The sequence below is a fragment of the Aptenodytes forsteri genome, unplaced genomic scaffold (assembly GCF_000699145.1).
Source record: "Aptenodytes forsteri isolate BGI_AS27 unplaced genomic scaffold, ASM69914v1 Scaffold15, whole genome shotgun sequence".
Taxonomy (NCBI): Eukaryota; Metazoa; Chordata; class Aves; order Sphenisciformes; family Spheniscidae; genus Aptenodytes; species Aptenodytes forsteri.
The window spans coordinates 6382093-6403250 of record NW_008795129.1 but is presented as its reverse complement, the minus strand read 5'-3'; the positions used below and the strand labels follow the sequence as shown (position 1 = coordinate 6403250).

The window sequence follows — 21158 nt, the reverse complement described above, 5'->3', positions numbered from 1 at the left end:
AGCGGCTGTGTGGTGCTTAGTTGCTGGCTGGGGTTAAACCACGACACCCAGAAATTCTGGGGGCTGGATCGCATGGATAGCTCTGCTCATGAACACTGAGGGAACTGGTAAATTGCATGGATCAATACTGGGGCTATTATGCTCAATCTTTAGTGTTCCACAAAATTGTGGAAGCAGCCCCTGCTAGAGAGGGAAAAGTGACTTTTTCTGCTGAAATATAGTTTCTGTACTTTACTACATTCCAAACCAGAATGTGTCAGTCCCATGAGACAGCTGGTAAGTGAATAGCATCCACTTTATAGCACATCAGCTTTACTTAAGCAAAGCTCACTCTCTCAGGAAAGATGATACAATTTTTTTGTTCAGCAGAAAAAGCAGCCACCATGAAGCAGTGAATTACATGAAAGCAGCAAGTAATTCACTGGAAGACATTTAGAACCATAGTTCAAATTTACATCTATGCCAGACAGTCATAAAAAAAAGCCTCTGCTAGCAAAGAGAAGGAAAAAATACAGAATTTGTCATTGCATGATCTCATGCCACTTTGTGGACTTTGGGTAATACCAGATTAATCACAGTGGAACATATCAGCAAAGCTGATTTTAGATTGTTAAAGAGAAAGGCATTATATTGGAGATAAAAGACAGCCTCTTCAAACAGTTGCCTGAAACTTAAACTGACCCCTGACTGGTATCATTTTGATGTTGATGAAGATTACCGCTTATGCTTTTCTCTACTGCTATTTCTTCCATTTCTATGTCCATGTACTGGTTTGGAATAATAACCAGCTGGATTAAAAGGTCATCACTGAAGATCTTGTCTCATATTTCTGACTTCTTCTCAAGCAGGAAACATCATAAACCTCAGAAGAGAGACTGCTCTAAACACAGTTCCCCCCCTAATTTCAACACACAAGTATTTCAGATAAATGAAGATCTAAGTAATTCTCTGGCATCCCAACAGACATTGAAGTTTTCACATTGTTTAACGACAAATAAAATATGTTTTGGCTCAGGGTATGGAAAGCACTGAAATATCGTCTGAATATCCCTCCAGAGCAAATGAACAGAAGCAGCTTCTAACACTTGAAGACCTTGCTGATCAGTGAACCCTTTATTAGTTTCCCTAAAAGTAGCAGAGTGTTTTCTGTCTCTTGATTTCTTAGGGAAAAAGGGTCCCATGCTGCCTTTCAGATATGACAGAGGCCTACTCTAGCTTTACTTGTAAAGCTGAGAACTCACCATCGCTGAACCACACAAATCTCGCATGAGAATTCACTTTTGTAAATGAAATAGCATTTATACAGCTGTTTGATGACTATAGATAAGCTCCAAATCAACAACCACTAAAGGACTTTGGACAATGAGGACACAAACTATATCATTCTTATTGGATGCATCTCTACCTCATGGAGTGACAGATAAACCTTTTATGTTCTGAATTCAAGTTGAGAGAAAAGAATCAAGAACTTTGCCCAGCTGAGCCTTCATCTCCATCAGCTAAGTTCGCAGGGTGTTTTGGAGATCCTGTCCATTGCTGTAGCAGCTCAAAAAGAACTATGAACACCTCCAGGTGATACTGGTTTTTGAAAATAATCCAAGGGTTGGCTGCACTTCAAGTGAGGAGAGCATATATCTTATCTTCACTGTTTCTTTGATCATGATAAACTTTGGAAATGCTACCAAAGGGGAAAAAAAAAACCAAACAAGCAGAGTTCATAACTATAAGCTGTGGGTATAAGGCATATTATCAGCTCCTGACCTGATAACAGGCTGTCACATGATACTGCTGATTATTGGGTTTTTTCTGCCTTCTTGATTCACCCAAAGGTGTTTCCTTTGCCAGTCATCTGAGAGAAAGAAACTAATCTTTTGGTTTTCATTAAGTTTCTATAGCAAAAGAGCCACAGTACTGACCTGTCTCAAGTTTAGACATTTCACTTTGTCCTTGACCAAGGAAAGTTCCCAGACACACACAACCGAGCTTGTTCCAGATGTGATTATGGTAGTTGCTGAAGGACACACAGCGCAGAGGCACTTTCCCCAGTCTGCCATGCACTCGAATGTAGTCACGTTCTGTACAAGAAAGCAGCTTTAAGTCAAATGCGCATCTGGTGGTACCATGCATTTATTAATCAAATGGCAGACTCAATTTTCAGAATTGAGCCTCCATTTCTTCAAATCCAGGAAAGAAAAGCTCATCTTAACCAGTCTCTATGCCACAGCACAGCTGCATAATATGTACATGCACAGGCTGTGGCTGCATGAAGCTGTGCCATCCTCCAGGGGCCAAACAGGAAGGCTGGACAAGGGTCAGTGTCTTATGTCTTAGGAGACCTGAGTCCCAATCCCTCTTGTGCCACAGACTTCCTACATAACTTCAGGCAAGCTCATTCTGCCACCATATAGTGACACAACGCAAACATTCAATGTAGATTAAAAAGAAAGCTCAGGCTGTGACGGCCACTGCTAACAGAGTTAGTGCCAGGCTCTGCAACCCTCCTCTTACTTGGACTGAAAAGCCAAAAGCCAAAGCACTAAATTCCATTCTGTGCCAACGGCCCTGTTAGCAGCACCCAAACCAGCCTAAACCAAGGTCAGGTCTATTACACATTGCTACAATTACAGCACAAACATCTTTCTGCTCACATTCTGCATTAGCTCTCTCCCACACAATGGGGACAATGCTATGGTGCTAGCGATTCTGGTGGAGCTGGATGGCACATCTACAAAAACCATACCACAGACAGAACAAACCTTTACCCACTTACAATGAGGACAAAAATTTCTTTTAAGCTCATGTCCAGAGGCACTGTTGACCCAGAGAGAACTCAAGTTGGACTCCCAGCTACTTCTCCTAGTGACTGTGTATCACACTCGCTATGCTCAGTGTCACTAGGCTCAGTGACACCCTGACTTTTGAAGAGACAAAACAAATAATTTATACCTACAGCAGCACTATGAATTGCTAAGCACTGATTTTAATTGAAATCAATGGAGAAAACTCTCAATAATTTTATACAGGGAGCAGAAAGTAAAATACATCTCATGGCTTTTTCACTTCCATTGACTGTGAGTATGTCTGTAAAAACATAATGATGTGGCTTGCACAAATACCCAAGTCATTGCTGAATGATGTATTCTGCTATTCTGGTACCCAAGCTAACTCAGATGTCTTTGTGTGTCATAACATTGCCCCAAACACATAAAAAAATCAGTGTGTTTGTGGTAGGGTAAGACACTGGATCTGTCAAGTGCCCTAACAAGCAGTGTGATGACACAGACCATTGATTTTTAACAGCAAAGAAGTAAGAGTATTAACTTTCTAGAATAGAAGACATTATTATTTTGAATGAATGCACTGGGCTAAGCTTGGGAGCCAGAGGGGAATTGACAGATGGTCCTATCTTAACTCCAGCAGAAAGTTCTGCACAATGAAATTTCCATTCAGTGGCCAGGAGACCTTGTATTGTCCTTACAACCTATGAAATGGGGTTTCTTCTTCATTTTGATGGACAACACAGTCACTGGAAGGAAAACTTGAGATAATTTAGAGGGGAAATGCCACATTTTTCAGCAGTGTAGAATGACTTTGTACTCTGTTGGGATATCCAACTTGAGATTCCTCAAGAAGCTTGACTGTGAGAAAGTACTGTACAGCATCCTCTGAAATCAGCTCCCCAACAGCCTCTGAAATGGGTGCCCAAACCAGCCAAAACCCACACATATAATTCATTTCTGGAGTGCTTAGACTTTCTCTTATTTACCTTCTCAGACCCATAGCTGCCAAAGCAGCAGGTGAAGTCTTCAAATCCCCAGCAGAATGTTTTGCTCCAAAGAGGAGGAATCAAAACTTTATTTTTTTCGACAGCCAGAATGCCTTTCTCAGTATGAACAATGTGCCCAATAGCTCCTTTGGGATAGTCTGACAAGACAGAGAACATATTTAATTCTGTTTGTTTTAGAGCACTTATGTTAACTTTCCTCCTTGCACAGCTTGTGTGGTGGGGCTGGCAAGTCCCACAACTAGGCTCAGTGCCGTGGCCAGGCCCACAGACAGAATTCCACTCTACAACTGAGATCCCAGACAGAACAGTGGAAATGCTCCTCTCCAATGAACCACATAAATCCATGCAGAGGGAGTGACATGCTCCAAACGAGGGGGTTTAACAGCAGTGTCATTAAGCTCCTTTTCATTGGCAGACTGCCTGATGCCATGCACTACAGAGGATGCCGGGCATGTCACCAACTGCCTCTGTAGTACAGCTACGGGAACCCACTGTCCCCACCAAGATGTGTGATGTAAAGACCACCACCGTGGGATGAAAAAGTAGACACACTGAAATTTTCCAGGCTTCTTCATGATAAGAAAAGTAACAGACTAAGAAAAAGGTGAAGAAAAAGAAAAGATTTGAAGATCAAGAAGTGGAGAAAGACAGTATTTACTTTGCTGTTGAATATAAAAAGAGAGAATGAGAATGGAAAACAATGAGCTTTATGTTTCAATTTAACATATTCAGAATGTAGAAGAGAGAAAACGTTTAGGTGTCTTATAAAAAATATCTGTTCTGAACTCTACAACAGAAGTTTCAAGATTTCTCCTGAGTATTTGAGTGTTTTCAATGCCCACTCACAATACACACATACACAAACAACAACTGGCAGAAGGGATCTTGATTGTACCAACTCATACAAAGCTGTGTGACTATTTTTGTGCTCTTGAAAATCCAGATTCACCCCATCCAAGAATTCTGCACTTATTAGCTCAGAAAATGGAGCACAGCCCCTGCGGCACCTTTTATTGTAACTGGTGAGAGCTTCAGATTTTGCAGGCTGCTCAAAAAGGGAGGAAGAATTCCACTTGAGTGAAGGGACAGCACAGTCTCTCTTCCTGATGAACTTTTCCCTTGGGCATTCCTGGATGGATGTGGTTTTGTGAAGAGCTAGAACAAATGAATGGCATTGAAAAATTAATCTCTATTTGCCAGATCATGCAGGAGAGACATCTGTTTAAATCCTTAATCATAGACTCCAGGACTGTCGTACATGAACCTCTTCATTAAAATAAAATCTTACCCTGATTACATTTTCGTCAGACTACATCCCTTCCTCACAGAGATAGGAAGCTAATCTTATGATTCAGAAGAGAGAAAAGTATAGGTGAGACTCTGAGCTGCTTTTATTTGACTGTACCCATTCCCAGACTAGTGGTTACTCATGTGACTGTACTGAAGGAGCAGAACACAGATTTGATGCCGCAGCTCTATGGCATACATCAGGAACAGAATGATTAGAAAGTGGAATCACATACATGTATGTGGGTGCATACTGATGTAGTACACAATATGGAGAAGTCTATAGCCCATCTTTCAGCAGATTTAAATCAGAAAATGTCTCTGATTTAAATTTCTATTCTTGCTTTCCAGTTGAAATACTACAAGATCAAAATAAATTATGCTCTCTACTCTCATGATAAAACGGTACCTGCTTTGGTATCTGTCCAAAGTTGCTGATGAAACCCAGGATGGTGCTCTTAATCAGAGGATCTTTAATGTTGTTGAGGTCCATCTTGTCTCCGTAGAAGTAAGGGTGATAGGTGTTAACTGCCTCCACCGCAGCTGAGCCATGTTGCTTGTGGCCAAAAATCAGATCTATCCAGCGATGGAGGTGTGCACTGACATAGTCACTTTCCAGTGCCTAAACCAAAAGAAGAATATTTAATTCAGTAGAGTGTGTCCATTACAAATGCATTACCACTTTCCAATCCCTGCTGGAGGCTTAAATTCTCTGCAAATGAATCTTCACACCTTCAGTTCCTCCAGTACCATCATTCTCAGCACATCCTCACAAAACGTGACCACAGAGATGAAGGGCGGATCCCCACAGGAAAAGGAAGGACGGAGTGCAGCATGCTTGACTTAGCAGACACCAGGAGCAGTATCCTCAGAGACAACACAGGCAGGTTCCACTAAGCAAAGTGCAAGCACTCCACAGATCTTGGCACATCCTCCAGCTTCCAGCATACATTAAAGCCTGTGCTATCACGTCTTCACCAATACTGTTACTGACACAAGATGGTTTAAATGAGCAAAACATTTGTTAGCATTTGGTACCACCACTTTGCTCTATAGATAAACCACAGGTGAATTAAGGTACTAGTCTATTTGTAGAAATATGCCTTAGTTATGAATCACACTGAGTAGCAAAGACTTTATTTGAGAAGATACATATAAACATAAATTGGAATGGGAGATGACTAGCAGAGGGTCTTTCAGTTGGGTCTGAAGGATACAGCAGGAGAGGCTGCATACCATGAACCAGCAAAGAGAATGTAGAGCTTGTACTGAAATAGCAAGGGGTGTTGCAAGCCAGACAGGGAAGGGGTTTTGCAATAGCAGAGTTGTGGTGCAGCAGGGCAGCTGTATGACAGAAGCTTCAAGACTGCTTGGGTTTGATCAAGAAACAGTTTGCTACCCTCTCAGGGCTTAAGGAGAGAGAGTTGCAGCACCAGATTTCCTCATCCTGGAAAAACTCGGGGTCTGAACTCTTTTCCCCAAAATAAATGGTTAACTTTGATTAGATTTGCCACCCATAGTGACAGGTGTGTGGACTAATGGAAGCAGAAGAAACAATTACTACTGGAGAAGACTGGGAGAGATGTCACAAGGCGGTACATCCACCCCAATGTGGGCCCCCTAGAAAGCTCAGTGCAATCATAGCGGAAAGCTTGTGCTTGGAAGACCCAGACAGCAAGTTCATAAGCAGTGGACACAAGTTTGAGCTGAACCTTTGCCCACCTCCAGGTTAGCCAGCCTTACCCATGAGGCTTCACTAAATGCTACTGCCCCTGCCATCACCTGCCTCACCAAATTTTTGTGCATTCCCAAACAGCCTTGCCCAATGATTCAAGCAGCAGTGTTAAGCATTATTAAAAATGCTTTCCTATCTCCAAATCATTTGACTGTGCAATACTCCCTGATGCTCAGTTAAAGGTCTCCCAAGCAGACCATCCCACCCAAAGCACAGCAGAAATAAACAAGCTAATGGGATCCAGAACAATGGCTCATTTCACAGAGCAGACAGTTAGCCCAGTGCAGCTGGCTTAAATGACCCTGCCCATAGCTATAATGATCACAGGGCAGCTCAGAGAACAAGCATGGCATACAATCTGTCCCCTGCAAACAACAGGAAAACACTTATGAACAGACTCAGAACTCATCCGCATTAATAAAAACAGTTAGTCCATGTATTACAAACTGTAAATTTTGCCTGGCATCACTGCCAGAGCAAAACAAAGCAACCAAGAGAGCTGCAACTGTGCAGCCTCTCAGTATTTCACTGAGCACTATGACAAGCCCAGCCAGGGAGGAAGAGCTTGCACTCTCAGGAGGAAGTAAATAAATTTAAGTAGACTAGATTCCTAACTTATTAAACATGAAACAGGGAGCTACTCACAGTTTTATATCAAGAACAATTCTTTGCTCTCTTATTCTTTAAAGCAATAGCCAAACCTCAGAACAGTGTTGACCTGGATCTGTTTAATGCACCAAACTCACTGTGAAGCCTCCTAAAAATGACCATGATACCAGTAACAAGTACATCCAGTCTTGTGGATGATTTCAGAGGAGACAGAAACCCTCATGTTTCAGAATTCAAGATCTCTAACTCTTCACTTCTGGGTTAGACGAACTTTCCCAGGCAGGCTAATCAACTTTCTTTCCACAGCAAAATTTCTTGCACCCTCCTGTGTAACATCTAGTATTAGCTATGGTTGGAGAGAGAATATTGGACTGACTGAACGTGAGGTCTGATCAGGTCTGGCAAATCATTAAGAACGCAAATTTATAAACATGATCTTTCATTTGCTAAACAGCTCCTATTTGAGATTTGAATTAATTTGTAAAAGTTGTGTGGCTTTATCAGCTGTGCCAATGTTATCAAATAGTGCAGCTCAGTGGAAGCAGGTCTGTAGAACAGAACAGATGGTAGAGAGGGCCCAGTATCCACATTACGTGCGCTGTGGGGGCTTTACTTCAAAGTAGATCTAGTCTGCTCCCACAGGCTGAATGCCACCAGCATCTGGAGTGCACAACTGGAGTGCAGCTTTTGGTTTCATTTCATCCAAAACAAATCTAGTTCACACAATCTGAGATCACTCTACAATAAGAACAAAACCATGCTATGCTGGGATGATTGATAGATTCATTTCCAAACTGCACCCTCACTCCAAAGTACAAGGTGAAAGCAGATGTTCCCCATTGTATCTAAGTGTCTTTGGAGTGCCCACAATTACACAAGCAGTAAGGAGCACAGCTCAGTACTTTACACTCCAAAAAAGCCACAATATAAGAGACAGCATTTCTCCCTATGTTTTTCTTTAAAAAACATCAGTGTAAAATTGCAGCAGCTTTCAGGCATCCATGGATTTCTGTCTGCAGCACCTCTGTTAGGGAAGAACAGTGTTGTCTTTCCCATGTTTGGGAAACTGTAGAACAGAGACTAAGCACCTTGGAAGGTCACAGAGAGAGCATGAGACAGAGCAGAGAAAGGAACCAGAGCACCCCAAAACCTACATGCCTTCATTGGAGTCCCTGGGGAACACCAGGGAACTGTTGCATGTTTGACTTCAGTGGCCAAAACCTATTTGCAGTGGGTAGCACTGAGTCGCTTCCCTGCAAGGGAAGGGATTGGGCACTCCCTAGGCTCAACTCTTCGTTTTAGCAAGGACTGTACTTTGAGCAGCAGTAGTGCACACAACACTTACACAAGGTTCTCCTTCCTCATAGTAGATGTATCATCATGTGGTTATGGGCACTGACAGAAACTCAGGTCTTTCTTCCTCTTCCACTACTTTGCAGTGTAACCAGAGCTCTGAGCCTCTAAATCACTCTCTAGGCACCTTCAGAGATGCCTGACTCTGCAATACCTATTATTGTGTATGTACAGGAGCTTAAGGAGTCTGAACATGGCTCTTAATCTCTCTGCATCCCAATTCTTTGGCAAAAACATGCTCTCTTTATCCCCTCAAGTGAATAGGTTGCAAACAGGCATGGGACAGAGTCTGAGGCATGGAAGCCAGGTTCTGGGGGAAATTCAGACACTGAATAGTGTTTTCTTTCCAAATCAGAACAAAAAGCCCAACTCTCAAATTTTCCCATGTATTAAAATCCTCCCCACCCAATTCTAAATTTGGAAAAATTACATCCTTGTACTTTACTAATAATGAAGCTATATACCATACAATATTATTTATAACAGCTACATCATAAAATAAAATATTTTCAGTTCAGCCTGTAATCTAATATAAACATTGCAATGAAAAGATAATTTTGAAATGTTTTGGTAACAAAGACAGAAAGTTGAAATGATTTATTGAGACATTTTCTTGTTACTACTGACACAGTTGCATTTCAACCTGACTAGTTTTCTGGTGAAAAACTCTTCCATATATTTTTTTTCCCCAGACAGGCCTACTCACTGTGTGCTTGTCAGCCCAGTAATACTGGGCTGTGATCTAAGTTACACATGTAACTGCTACAGAAACACAAGGTAAAACAAAGAACAAGAAGATTAATGTAGCTTCTGTAAAGGGACTGATTAGTTACTGAATATGCTGTAAATTCAATGTACTGGCTTAGGTTACTAAACTGTGTGGCAGCACACCACTGAGTCAAGCTACTAGGCGTGGAGACACTTGAGACCTGCTAATAATAGTAAGCAGCTATTTTCCACACCACATAACTTGGAATATCATTAATATACAAGCTTTTATGTATTGAGGAAGGATTCTGGGGCAAAAAGTGGTAGGTGACTACTTTCAATCACATTTTCAAAATGATTGAAAACAACATTTTTAATAAGTATATACAAAAGCTATCAATTTTAAAATAGGTAAAGTAGCAAGATAGATATTTAACTTCTTTTAAGTGATTTTTTAGCATTAATGTTCCGACACAGATTTAAAGTGAAATATTCAAGTCATGAATTCACAATAGAGACTAAAGGGAGCCTCTTAATCAATTAAACAAAAAAATGAAATATCTCACTATATGCACAACAGTCCTAAAAACGAAACAAAAGCAGGACTACTGCACAAAAAAGCAGTCAAGCACAGGCTCAAATCATATCGACGTTCACTCACAGGAGTAACCTGAGCATGTGTGAATGAATCCAGAGTTGAACAGGCTCACTCTCATACTCAGACTTATTCACAAGCCAAAGTGAAGCATCAGGAACCTATAGAGACAGCATGGGATGCAGGTGCTACAAAGCACTGACTTGTCTTTGGAACATAACGTTTTAACAACAATTAATTCTTTGCAAGATATGCAGATGATGCACACTCCCAGGAGCCTGTTCTCTTAAAATTGGTTTAATAGCAGAACATTTTCTTCAGGATGGATTCACAGCCCATAGACCAGCTTACAAAGGATTTTTTTTTTTTTTTTTAAAACATGGATAAAAATGGCATTGCCAAACATGGGACTAAGGCTAGATTACTGACAGCACCCAGGTGTCTGCAGGGAGAAGGAGATGTAAGAGGCCAGAACAAACAAATCAAACAGATGTGTAGGGTCTCAAGAGGGAAAGGAGAGACACTTTAGGTATGAGGAGCAGAGCCATACAGAAATTCAAAGTATAAGGGCATAGGGAAGGAGATTTGTACACAATGCCAGACAGTGAAGATGGTCCCCTTCCAGTTGTCTCTGTACTGACGTGAAACAAGGTATCAGGACATCAGAAAGAATGAGATGAAGATTCAAAAGAATGCCCAAGAAAAGCATGGAAATGATTTAGGAGTATGGACAATCACAAAAAGTATGGACTCTGAATGCAGCACAGAAGTGCAAAGCAAGGGACACGAAAGTAATGGTAACTTAACAGGAGCATGGTGGTTGCTGTCAATGGTTGAGGGAACAGTGGAGAAAATAATATTTACCAGACAAGAGTATGACTGGTTTTGTTCAAAACAGGAACAAAAAGTTAAGGCAGTCAGTAAGGAGGTCAGAGACAGGATTTAGGACCCAGCATTTGGAGAAGTCAATTGAGGAGAGGCTTATTTGTAGATATCAAAATAGAGAAGATGGTTGTAGCCACAGGTTTGGATGCGATCACCTACAAAGAGATTATAGAAAGCAAAAGCTGAACCCCCAAGGGCAGGGCCTACATAGCATAGGAGAGGTGAGAAGAACCCACTGAGGCAGAAACTGAAGGTACACATGACAAACCAGGATGATGCAATGCCTTGAAAATCATGGGCTATTTGTTTAGTCCCACCAATTATATGCTAACACATATAATCATCACACTTCTTGTACACAGCAACAGTCTGCACGCACTCACAAATACAGATTGACTCCTTTTGCCAGAGGAACGATGATGAGATAATGCAGGGGCACTATAGTACAAGCCCATTCCGTTTTTAGCTCTAACGAAAACAGAGACCCGCACCAAGATATTCAGCGGCAAAGTCTGCGTTCAATGCAACAACCTTCATACAGAATTGTCTTCGCGCTCACTACTACGTAGCAGGTGACACCATACAGAAGTAAGACTTTCTAACTATTAATAGATAGCACTAATTGCAGTAAGTCTCAGGACCTTAAAGCTATTTGCTTTCAGATTGCCAAGGCTGACTCCATTACAGGCAGGAAATCACATTAGGTTTTTCCCCCCAAAATAAAAAAAAAAAATTGTAGTCCTGGCATGACTCAGAGATGGAGGAAGATAGTGTAAATAAACACATGTCTGGTTAGCAACAACATGGAACTGTATGCATATAAATGCCATGTGTATGCATTATGTTATGTTCACATACACTTACGGCTTGAGCGTATGTGTCCATGTATGAGTCTGTGTCCATGCCACAGAGCTACATACAAACCTCACCTGGTCTGCTTTGATTCAGGGTGAATTGTTAGGCAGACAAGTAGACATGCAAAGTTCAGAACCCAGCATGAACTCTGCAAAGTCAGGATGCATTTGGATCTAACATTTTGGTTTGTGACTCGGCCTTCAGTTTCATTTTCAGTGGGACCCAGTTCAGCATTTTGTCACAAATCTTGATAGTCACTGACCTGTCTGTGCAGGAGAATGAATTTGTGGGGGTCCCCATCTGCCCAAGGAGGAAGCTGCACATCTCCCAGGACTGTTCCATCCTGCATGCAGCCTGCAGGAATTACAAAGGGAGAAATAAAAACAAGAATCACACACATTGCAAATAGGAACAGCTTTTCTAAAACACTGAAGTCAAAGGAAATTGAGGTGATTTTCACACATGCTGTTTCAGGTTCTACATCAAATATAGTGCCATAGAACTCTGCAGAACCAATTTCTGATCTAGTACTGAGAAGATGTTCTAGTAACTGTCGCTAATACAGTAAAAATATGCATGTCCTCAGCACAAACCATTCTAGCACAGACTGCAAACTCAGACAAGACAAACCTGTTGGCACAACTTTCTTTTTATACGTAATTCCACGGGCCTAACTGCCAGATATTCCTACTAAAGCAGCCACTGGGAGGGATTTTGTTTTCAAGTCCTTTGCAATCTGATTCCTTTCAGAAGGTGAGCATATGTTCTTAAATCAGAGCTCAGTGTTACGCAACTGGATGAATTCAAACCTAAGTTAAGGCTCAGGTCTGGGACTGCAAATGAACTCCTTACGGTGTAGCAGTGAACAGACTCAAGTTCTTGGCTTTGCCTATTGTAAAATCTTCCTGTATATTTTCTCTCTATTGGCAAGATTCTGGTGTCTTTTTTAGGTCCCTCCACTTGATTCCACTCAGGTCAGCCTCTGGATCTTGATTTCAGCCAGGCTCTGTTTCTTGGCCTCCTCTCAAGATGAAACTACCCCAATTCTTTCTTATCTTTTAACAATCTTCTAACATCTTTTTCCCATTCTGCCCTTTTCTTAGTATGTCTCATTTCACTGAGATCTTAAATACAATTATAGCTACACCTCAACACCATGGGTTACGTTTCCTTTGCCATCACCAGTTTAGGACGATTCTTAAGGTATTTCTCCTCTGCCTTAATTGTTAACCAACCTGTGTCCACTACAAAAAGCAGCTTTGTATTGCAAATGATGTGAATTTCCTGTAAAGTGAAGTGAATCAGTACTGCCATGCCTATTTCTGAATAGTATTTTTGCTGGATTCTCTCTGACCCTCCATCACTGATGCAGAAAGGTCTAGAGACAGTGTACATTCAGAAGAGATTGTGATGCTGCTTGAGGCCAGGGACAATATATCAGGTTCATGTGGCTTGTGCACTTTCAAGATGATAGTGAGGACATTTGGCAACTTTAATCACCAGAGACACAAGATTTAAAAAAAGACCTTTCACCAACACCATTTAACAATTGATCCATCTCCAAAAGTCAAATTAATCTATTGTTCATAGCCACATAGATGTGATGATACAAACCAGATTTTCAAAAGCAGCCACATAGATTGCTTATATTGAAATCTACTTTTGTCTGACAAAATGTGCAATTCTTTTGCACAGTAACTAATAGGAACTACAACCCTTTCTGAGCTAGAAACATGGTTCTTCTGGTATCATTTGGATATCAGAAGCTTGTATTCTTGTAGCCTTATTTTAATAAAAATTGATCTGTCATCACTAGAGAGCCTCATCAGTCAGCATAGTCCAGGGACCAACTCCCAACATGTGATCTGGATCTTTTCCCTTGGCAGGATGCTGGGGAGCAGAAGGGGAGCACTGAAGTCCCTTCTAGCACTTACCAAGTTCAAAGTGATTCGCATTGGTTAGGAACTCTGGCAAGTAGAAGAATTCAGGGATGAGTTCCCTGACATCACTCATGTTGTCCCTTGATGCTGATTCCCACGTGCTCTTGACACTGTGAAACATCCTGTCTGCAACATCAAAACTCCCACCCTGTGAAATGGAGGCAGACAAAAAGACTGCAGTGTGAATACTGTGTTAAATAAAAAGCAGATGCAGAATCTTAGCCAATTCTGCAGGAATCACCTCATCACACGCTTGATTAGGTGATATCTCAAGATCTGTCCCAGCTCTGTGATCTTATATTAGGGGCTGTCTTAGTCCTGATTTGTAGGTTATGTAGGTCAAGAATACCGTAAAGCTTGGAGTCTTAGCATAGCTTGCAGTAACACAGAGGCAAGCAGAAATGATCATGGGCAGCTTGAGAATACCAGCATACCCATTATTAATGCTTCTGAAGGCAATTCATTCCTTTCATCCCAAAGTGATTTGCAAGCAGTGGACACAACTTCAGTGTTTTCACTTCAGTTGAGACCCAAATAGTTGTGAACAATCTTACATGCAATCCTCTGGAGAAAAGCCTTTGGGGAAAGGGGGTACCACTGAAATACCATTCATCAGGTCCAGGCAAATAGGAAAGGCCCAGTGGGCAGGAGCTTGCAGGGACTGTTCATTCCTTATGGGAAGGAGGGACAGCATAAAGAGGGGAAGAAGGGAAGAATGTCTGGGTCCCAAGCTGAATTAGTATGTAAGGAAGGAGAAACAAACTACCTCACGTCCTGAGAGCATTTGAACATGTTTAGTTTAATGAGAATCAAACACTAGACAAAAGCAGCCTTAGTAGCCCCGGACATCACTCTGAACTAAGGCCTCAAGAAGAAAGAAAGAAAAAACAAATTAAAAAAAAAAAAAACCACTCACCGAATGAAGAGTATATGCCTTACATTGGAACCATAATTCCTACAGGATTTTCTAATGAGATTTCAGATACTGTATACATTTGTAAAAATCTAGGTTTACCTTTATATAAGGATCCCTACATTGAGCATGAAAGGATTTATTTTAACATAAAATTTCTACAATAATGGAAATAACCAAATAGACAATCAGGTTTTGGAGATCATCTGAATGAGTTTGTCAGAACGAACAAGCTGTTTCAGAAGAACGCTGACTTTTTAACTGTGTAAAGTGACAGAACCAAACTGTTTCTCAATACCTATTTCAGGTACTGACAGTGTAGCTGCCCAGCTGCAACATGCTGACAGAACCAAACTGTTTCTCAATACCTAGTTCAGGTACTGACAGCAGTGTAGCTGCCCAACTGCAACATGTTCCCAGGCTAATATATGTATTTCTCATTGGGGTTAATTAATTTGGATTATATGTCATGGGACATAACACTATATCCCACTGCCAGGGCTCAAGAGAGATTGTCAGAGATAGAGCAAGTATCTTTAAACAGTTCTGCAGTGCAGTGAAAATGTATGAATGATTGCTCATCCTCAACCATTCAATCCTCAAAGCTGCTTCACTAGGCAAAAAGAACAAGCCAGCAGGACTGCAAAATGAAGACACTAAAACCCAGAGGTGGTGCAAGAGTGAATCTGTTAATGAATATGAGACACAGTCAGGTTCTGTTTATGGCTGACCTCTTGAGAAAACTTGGTAGCTTTTGGTTAGTTCTCTCTCTGCCTGTAGACTGTTGCATGTGCCAGATGAGGAGGATGCTGTCCTTCTGCACAATAACAGTCAGCTGAAGCTTTGACTTGCAATCTATTAAATAGGAAAATAACATCTAAGCATCCTCATGCTGTAAGGATAGGATCCCACTCCCATGGACCAGATGAACCCTGAGCAGCAGTTCCCACATTGGTTTCTAATGGTAAGAACCACTGCCCTTTTGACCCCCCAAGTCAACTTAGCTACAAACTCTGCTAAGTCTGGGAACTGCAAGTCAAGAAATAACATTTGCCATTATCTTTTGTTTGGGAGAAACTACCCTCATGGATAAGCTACCAAAACACAGAAGTCAATAAATCCTAAGTTCTGAAGCCACATCTCCTTGCTTGTCTTTTGAGATAGACTCCCACCAAAACCCAACACATATTCCAGATGGAAAGACCCTGATGCTGTTTCCCCCGAGGTGAATTCTGACCAGGTTTTTGGTCCAGCCTCATCTCTAAATGACAGCATAGTTCTGCTTTACTTCCTTGTATTTGATATCCTTCTTCCTTATACCACTGACAATTGTGAAGAAGCCTTCCCACACCCACACAAGGGACTGAGTGAAAAAGTGGCTAATCACATGAGTAAGCCTAGCTGGAGCTAATCTGATGCACAAGGTCATCTTGTTCTTGATCATTATTAGGCAGGGACCCTTGGAGTCAAATTCAAATTGAAATTAAAACAGAGTAGAAGAAGGACTATAAATAAATCAACAGCTAACAAGTATCTCATTGAAGCATATTAAAGGGCTTTGTATATTTAATCTGCACACAGCACGCTGTGTCTGGTGGTGATTGATGCTTTTTCATTTTTTTTGCAGCTTTTATGAGAGCTGATGGTAATCTCCTGAGAAACAATATGATTTGTAATAAAAAGATTACCTGTATTAAATAAAAATAATATATACATAGGAAATGCTGTTAGCGCGACAAATCTGGTTAAAGATATTACCACCACGAAAAAATGTGATTTTTTCCCTGGCTGTCTAATTCATTTTAGGGAAAAGTAATATCTTTAAAACTTAAGCCTGTATTATTTATAAAGGAAGCAATAACTGATTTTCCCATTTCCTATATTAATAAATTTATTTGCATATATTTATATCAGAATTAATGAGTTTTCTCTCTCTATGAATGCAAAAACTGCACTGAAAGGGAAAAGGAGAATCAAGAATTGCTTTATGCCTTTAGATTGCAAGTCGACATAAACTCATGGTTTTTCTATAGCTAGATACAGTAAGCCTCTGTTTTCTTTCAGTAGAGGCCTTATGCTGTCACCAGGAATACTGGAAAAATATGCTTTTTAAAACTACAGTTCAGCAGGGTATATACAAAGCAACTAGTCAAAGTGATCTCTAGAGAGAAGTTAGAACTTCTCGTGTTTATAAAATTAAGCATCCTAAGATCCTTGGTGGTGCTTTAAACCCAAAGACCTCCAAGTGTTTCTAAGAGATGCTTACGAAGGTGCAAAGACTTACCACACCCCCAGAATTGCTGAGAAGTCATTACCTGCAGGCAGTGCTTAAATGACTGCTCAAGAGTCAGTGACACAATGAAGAGTAAGAACTCTATTCTCTTTGGCAGGTAAACACTAGGAAAGAAGATCATCCTGCTAGCTGAAATGCAACAGTAGGATAAGAATAAAAGGGCATAAAATCTGAGTTGAATCAAAACCAAGTGTCACTAATTATTGAGGGCATGGGGTCCTTGAATGCCTTTCCAATGAAGACACTAAACACAGAAACATTTGCTGCTTTTTTGTGGTTCTGAGACCAACACCTGAAAGGAATTCTGGGAGGTATTTGACCAAGGTGAAGCAGAAAGCACCCTCCAACACCTGTCGGATGAGTCAGTCTTTCATCCATTCCACTACAATCTGCAAAGCACATACACACTTTTCCCCAGTCAGATCTCAATACACTTAAATATAATGTGAAATAATAAGATTTTGTAAACTCCTGTACAGTTCCCTTACTAGAGGCAATGCTTCCTCACTGCCTTCTTCTGTGGTCAGGTGCAAATCAATTCTTTGACTTGAGAAAGAGGATGGTACACCAGCATCAGTTTTTCACAAGGGGTGCACCCAAGTTGTTGCATTTCCTTGTCATGTGCATTCAGACTGGCAGTTTGCAGTTATCAGTATAGCTTTTCCACTTTTTAAGATGCTGAGAAGCTTTCACAGCTCCCAACTCGGCACCCTTCCAAGGTTGTAAGTTTGGGAGTACTTCTTTTCCAACCTGCTCTTGACTTGAGCATACAGTTCTCAGGTCTGCTGTTTGCCTGACTGCATCTCACAGTTAGCAATTCCTAAGCCACTATAGGACCAGTCACCTGGGGGAAATGACAGCAATGAGCTCAGCTGAACATGCAGTAACATAAGAGCAAAGGAATGAGTATGGAAGAAGTTCAACAGTTTCAGTGGATCCATATCCACACAAAACTTTGAGTGCTTGAGTTTTCAGCAGCCTTTGAAGATAAGTATCCCCACAAAAATGCTGGTTACCTGCTAGTCACACATAAATACTGCTGCAAAGCAGCTACTCAGACTGGGAACTTCTTATGCATGAAAAGTGTGCCAGTGAGGTACAGCAGCCTTAGTTGTTTACAACAAGAAATAACTGCTCCACAGTCATTCATGACTGCAGCTAACATATGGCTCACGGAGTGCAATGGTAACCATTGCCTCAGGTGGTTCACTAACCCATCAGCTACTGCTGGTAACAGCCAGAATCATAGGGCTTATTACTTAATTAGCACAGCGCTTTATTTGTATTAGTTCATTAAAAAAAAAAAAAAAACAACAAAGAAAAAAACCCAGCACAACAGCAAAGCACTTGGAGAGCTGCAGGAGGCATGGCCAGTCCTCACCATATGTACAGCAGTCTCTGAGTGTGGAATATTCTGGCCTAGCTGTCTCCCTCACATTGCTCCATAAGGATAAGCAGATTTTGGCAAGAGACTCCTTAACAAATACACTTTTGGGGACCTGTCCTCCTGGTAGACCCTGCTGTAACAGAACACATATTACAGAAATAAGGGTAACAACTGCTACAGCCCAAGTGTCTGTGCTTGTGTGTCACCAACTGCCTGCTGAAGAGGCCAGTCAGGAAATTTGGTGTCCCTGTATGCTGACCAGCTGGGAAAGGTAAGCACAAAGTTCAGTTTCCATGAAATTCATGTTCCATAGGGAGTGCTTTTGGCGCCATAAAACAGTGGCAAGTTCAGAACAAGCTGAAACAAAATATTCCTTCTGGAGCACTGGATGTAGTCTCACCCCACCTCTCCTTCAGGGAGCTGATCCCATGATCCCTATCATTCCCCACCCACCAGAACCTGTGCATCCTCATCTGGCCCAGGAATGCTCTTTATCCCACCACAGCCAGCTCCAAGTGCTTGCCTGTAACTGCATTACTGTATGGGCATTTGGGCTTAAAATACCTACCGTGAAAGTCTCATATGCCCCAAAGTCAGAAGCTTATGTTCAGACAGGTAGTAAAACATTGTCTAGGTGTTTACATGCCTCAGCTCTCACAAAATGCATCACAGGACCAAAACTAAATAAACCTTCTCCCTCAGAAAAAACAAGATCGTCAGGCATCAATCATGCTCCCATTAAGATGTTTTCACTGAATTCAACAGACACAGCATAGAGCCTTCAGTGAGCCCAGAGTCCACACAGAGTACACAGAAAATGTCAAAAGAATTAATCCCTCTTCATTACACAGCCACTATAATGTGCTACATGGTTCATAACAAGGTGTAGGAGGGAAGCTATCTTGCCCCCTTACCTGCAGAGAACAGAAGGTCTGAGTAAATGGCTCCATTCGGACCAGGTAAGATGCCACTATAATTGCTGACGAATAGTGAGTACAGTAATGGCACTGGGCTGACAGGTCTCCTGGAAATTGGACACAAATCAGATTTCAGTGCAAAATATCACCATTTCAAGCCCATAGCATCCAGTTACCACAGCACAACTAAATAGGGAGCAGGTCTTTAAAGCAGGTGTGTTCAAGGATCTGTGAGCAAAAGCACACCTTGCATATTTGCATTGAATGTGCACAGTTACTACCATCTCTCTATGTTCTTTTTTTGCCTTCCACATTTCATTTTCTGAAGAATAAGACCTTTAACTTTCCAGACCACCCCCTTCCCCATGAGCACCAAAAGAGGTCTTGATCTCGAGGTCAACAGCCTCAACGTCCTATTTCCTTTTTTTACAGTAGCTGTTAGCTAAGCTGCATGCAGCAGTCTCCTACATGCAGCTAACAGACAAGACTAATGCATGCAGCTTAGTTAACAGAGCAGTCTTTTCTAAGGAACATTGCTTTTTGCTGTAGCATCTCTTCCTGCCCAAGGGAAGAGGACAGAATGCAGTAGTACAAGGCACATAAGGCAGTGCTTGCAGGAGACATTTCTCTTTGAATCCTCAACCAGTTTGTATGCAGAAGCGAGAGGATCTCCTTGACATGGTGCTTCCCTTAGCCACAGCTCTGGAAAGTTTTTAGGTGACCTTTTCCAAGGGATTCACCAGCATCCCCAAAGGCCTGAGGGGACTCAAGCCTCTGCTGCCTGTTAGTCTCCTAAAACACTCACCCTCACTCTTCTCCACCTCATTGTAGCGCTGGATGAATTTGCGTTTCCTCTCCACAGTCTGCGCTCCCATGGGCTTTGACAGGTCCCGAAATGTATGAGGATTAGTAAGGTTTAGAGTCTGAAAAGCAAAACCAGCAACGATGTGGATTTTTAGATCCCTGAGTCTTAGACATCGTGACTAGCTCAGTGACACTGGATAGCGGCAAGGCTGTGTTGGAAGTTTCATCTATACAAGAAGGCCACAGACTCAGTACTAAAACACCCATCTCCAGAACTGGGATGGGACTTGGAAAGAGAGTGGCAGCACGCGTCACTGAGAGGATAGCATGTGCAAGGAGCTTCACAAATAAAGCACCTGGCAGGTTGCAAATTGCTCTCAAGGCTTTTCTGTCCAAACCTCCTTGTCAGGGGTCACAGAAGCCTGTCCCTGCCGCTGAGCCGATGCAACCTGCCCTTAACTAGGTATGTATTTAACAGATGTTCATCCACTTTTCTGAGGCAGAACGTGATCCTCAGCATGCTGATTTGAAGATAAGGCTAATCATAGAATCATAGAATCAGTACAGTTCAAATTAATTATCTCAAATTTTGAACTCTTGGTCTAGACCCCTCTGCTTCAATGGCATCATTCAACAAACCTTTGTATCGTTACTATCATAGAAAGTACAGAATGCTGCAGCAAGCACTGACCTCGGAGTGATAGTCAGCGAGGACCCATGGAAACACAGGATACTGCATGTAATCATTGTAGCTGCGGCCAGCCAATGTGTTCAGGTACATGAGGTAATCAAAGTTGCTGATCTCCCTCTTCTGCCAGGGAAAGGAAACAAGCATTAAAATCTCCTTACTTCACCCCTGAAAACCATGCCTCAAAGGCACCCTCAGAGTCCTGTGCTTCCCATGTGCATCAGGACAAGAATTATAAATCATAGAATCATAGAATAATTTGGGTTGGAAGGGACCTTTAAAGGTCATCTAGTCCAACACCCCTGCTGTGGGCAGGGAAATCTTCAACTAATCACGTTGCCTCAGAGCCCCGTCCAACCTGACCTTGAATGTTGCCAGGGATGGGGCATCCACCACCTCTCT

General features: G+C 41.7%; 1 protein-coding gene across 1 annotated transcript in view; it reads right to left on the bottom strand.

Moving 5' to 3' along the window:
• WDFY4 (WDFY family member 4) overlaps positions 1-21158 on the bottom strand; it is a 143231-nt gene that overhangs the window by 10617 nt on the left and 111456 nt on the right. Inside the window, exons 48-56 of the mRNA XM_019471663.1 lie at positions 20760-20879; positions 20070-20187; positions 19262-19371; positions 13749-13902; positions 12077-12168; positions 5484-5696; positions 4795-4942; positions 3767-3924; positions 1917-2075 (exon numbers count right to left, since the gene is read on the bottom strand). Coding sequence (XP_019327208.1) covers positions 1917-2075; positions 3767-3924; positions 4795-4942; positions 5484-5696; positions 12077-12168; positions 13749-13902; positions 19262-19371; positions 20070-20187; positions 20760-20879 — 1272 coding nt within the window. The remainder of the gene's footprint in view (positions 1-1916; positions 2076-3766; positions 3925-4794; positions 4943-5483; positions 5697-12076; positions 12169-13748; positions 13903-19261; positions 19372-20069; positions 20188-20759; positions 20880-21158) is intronic.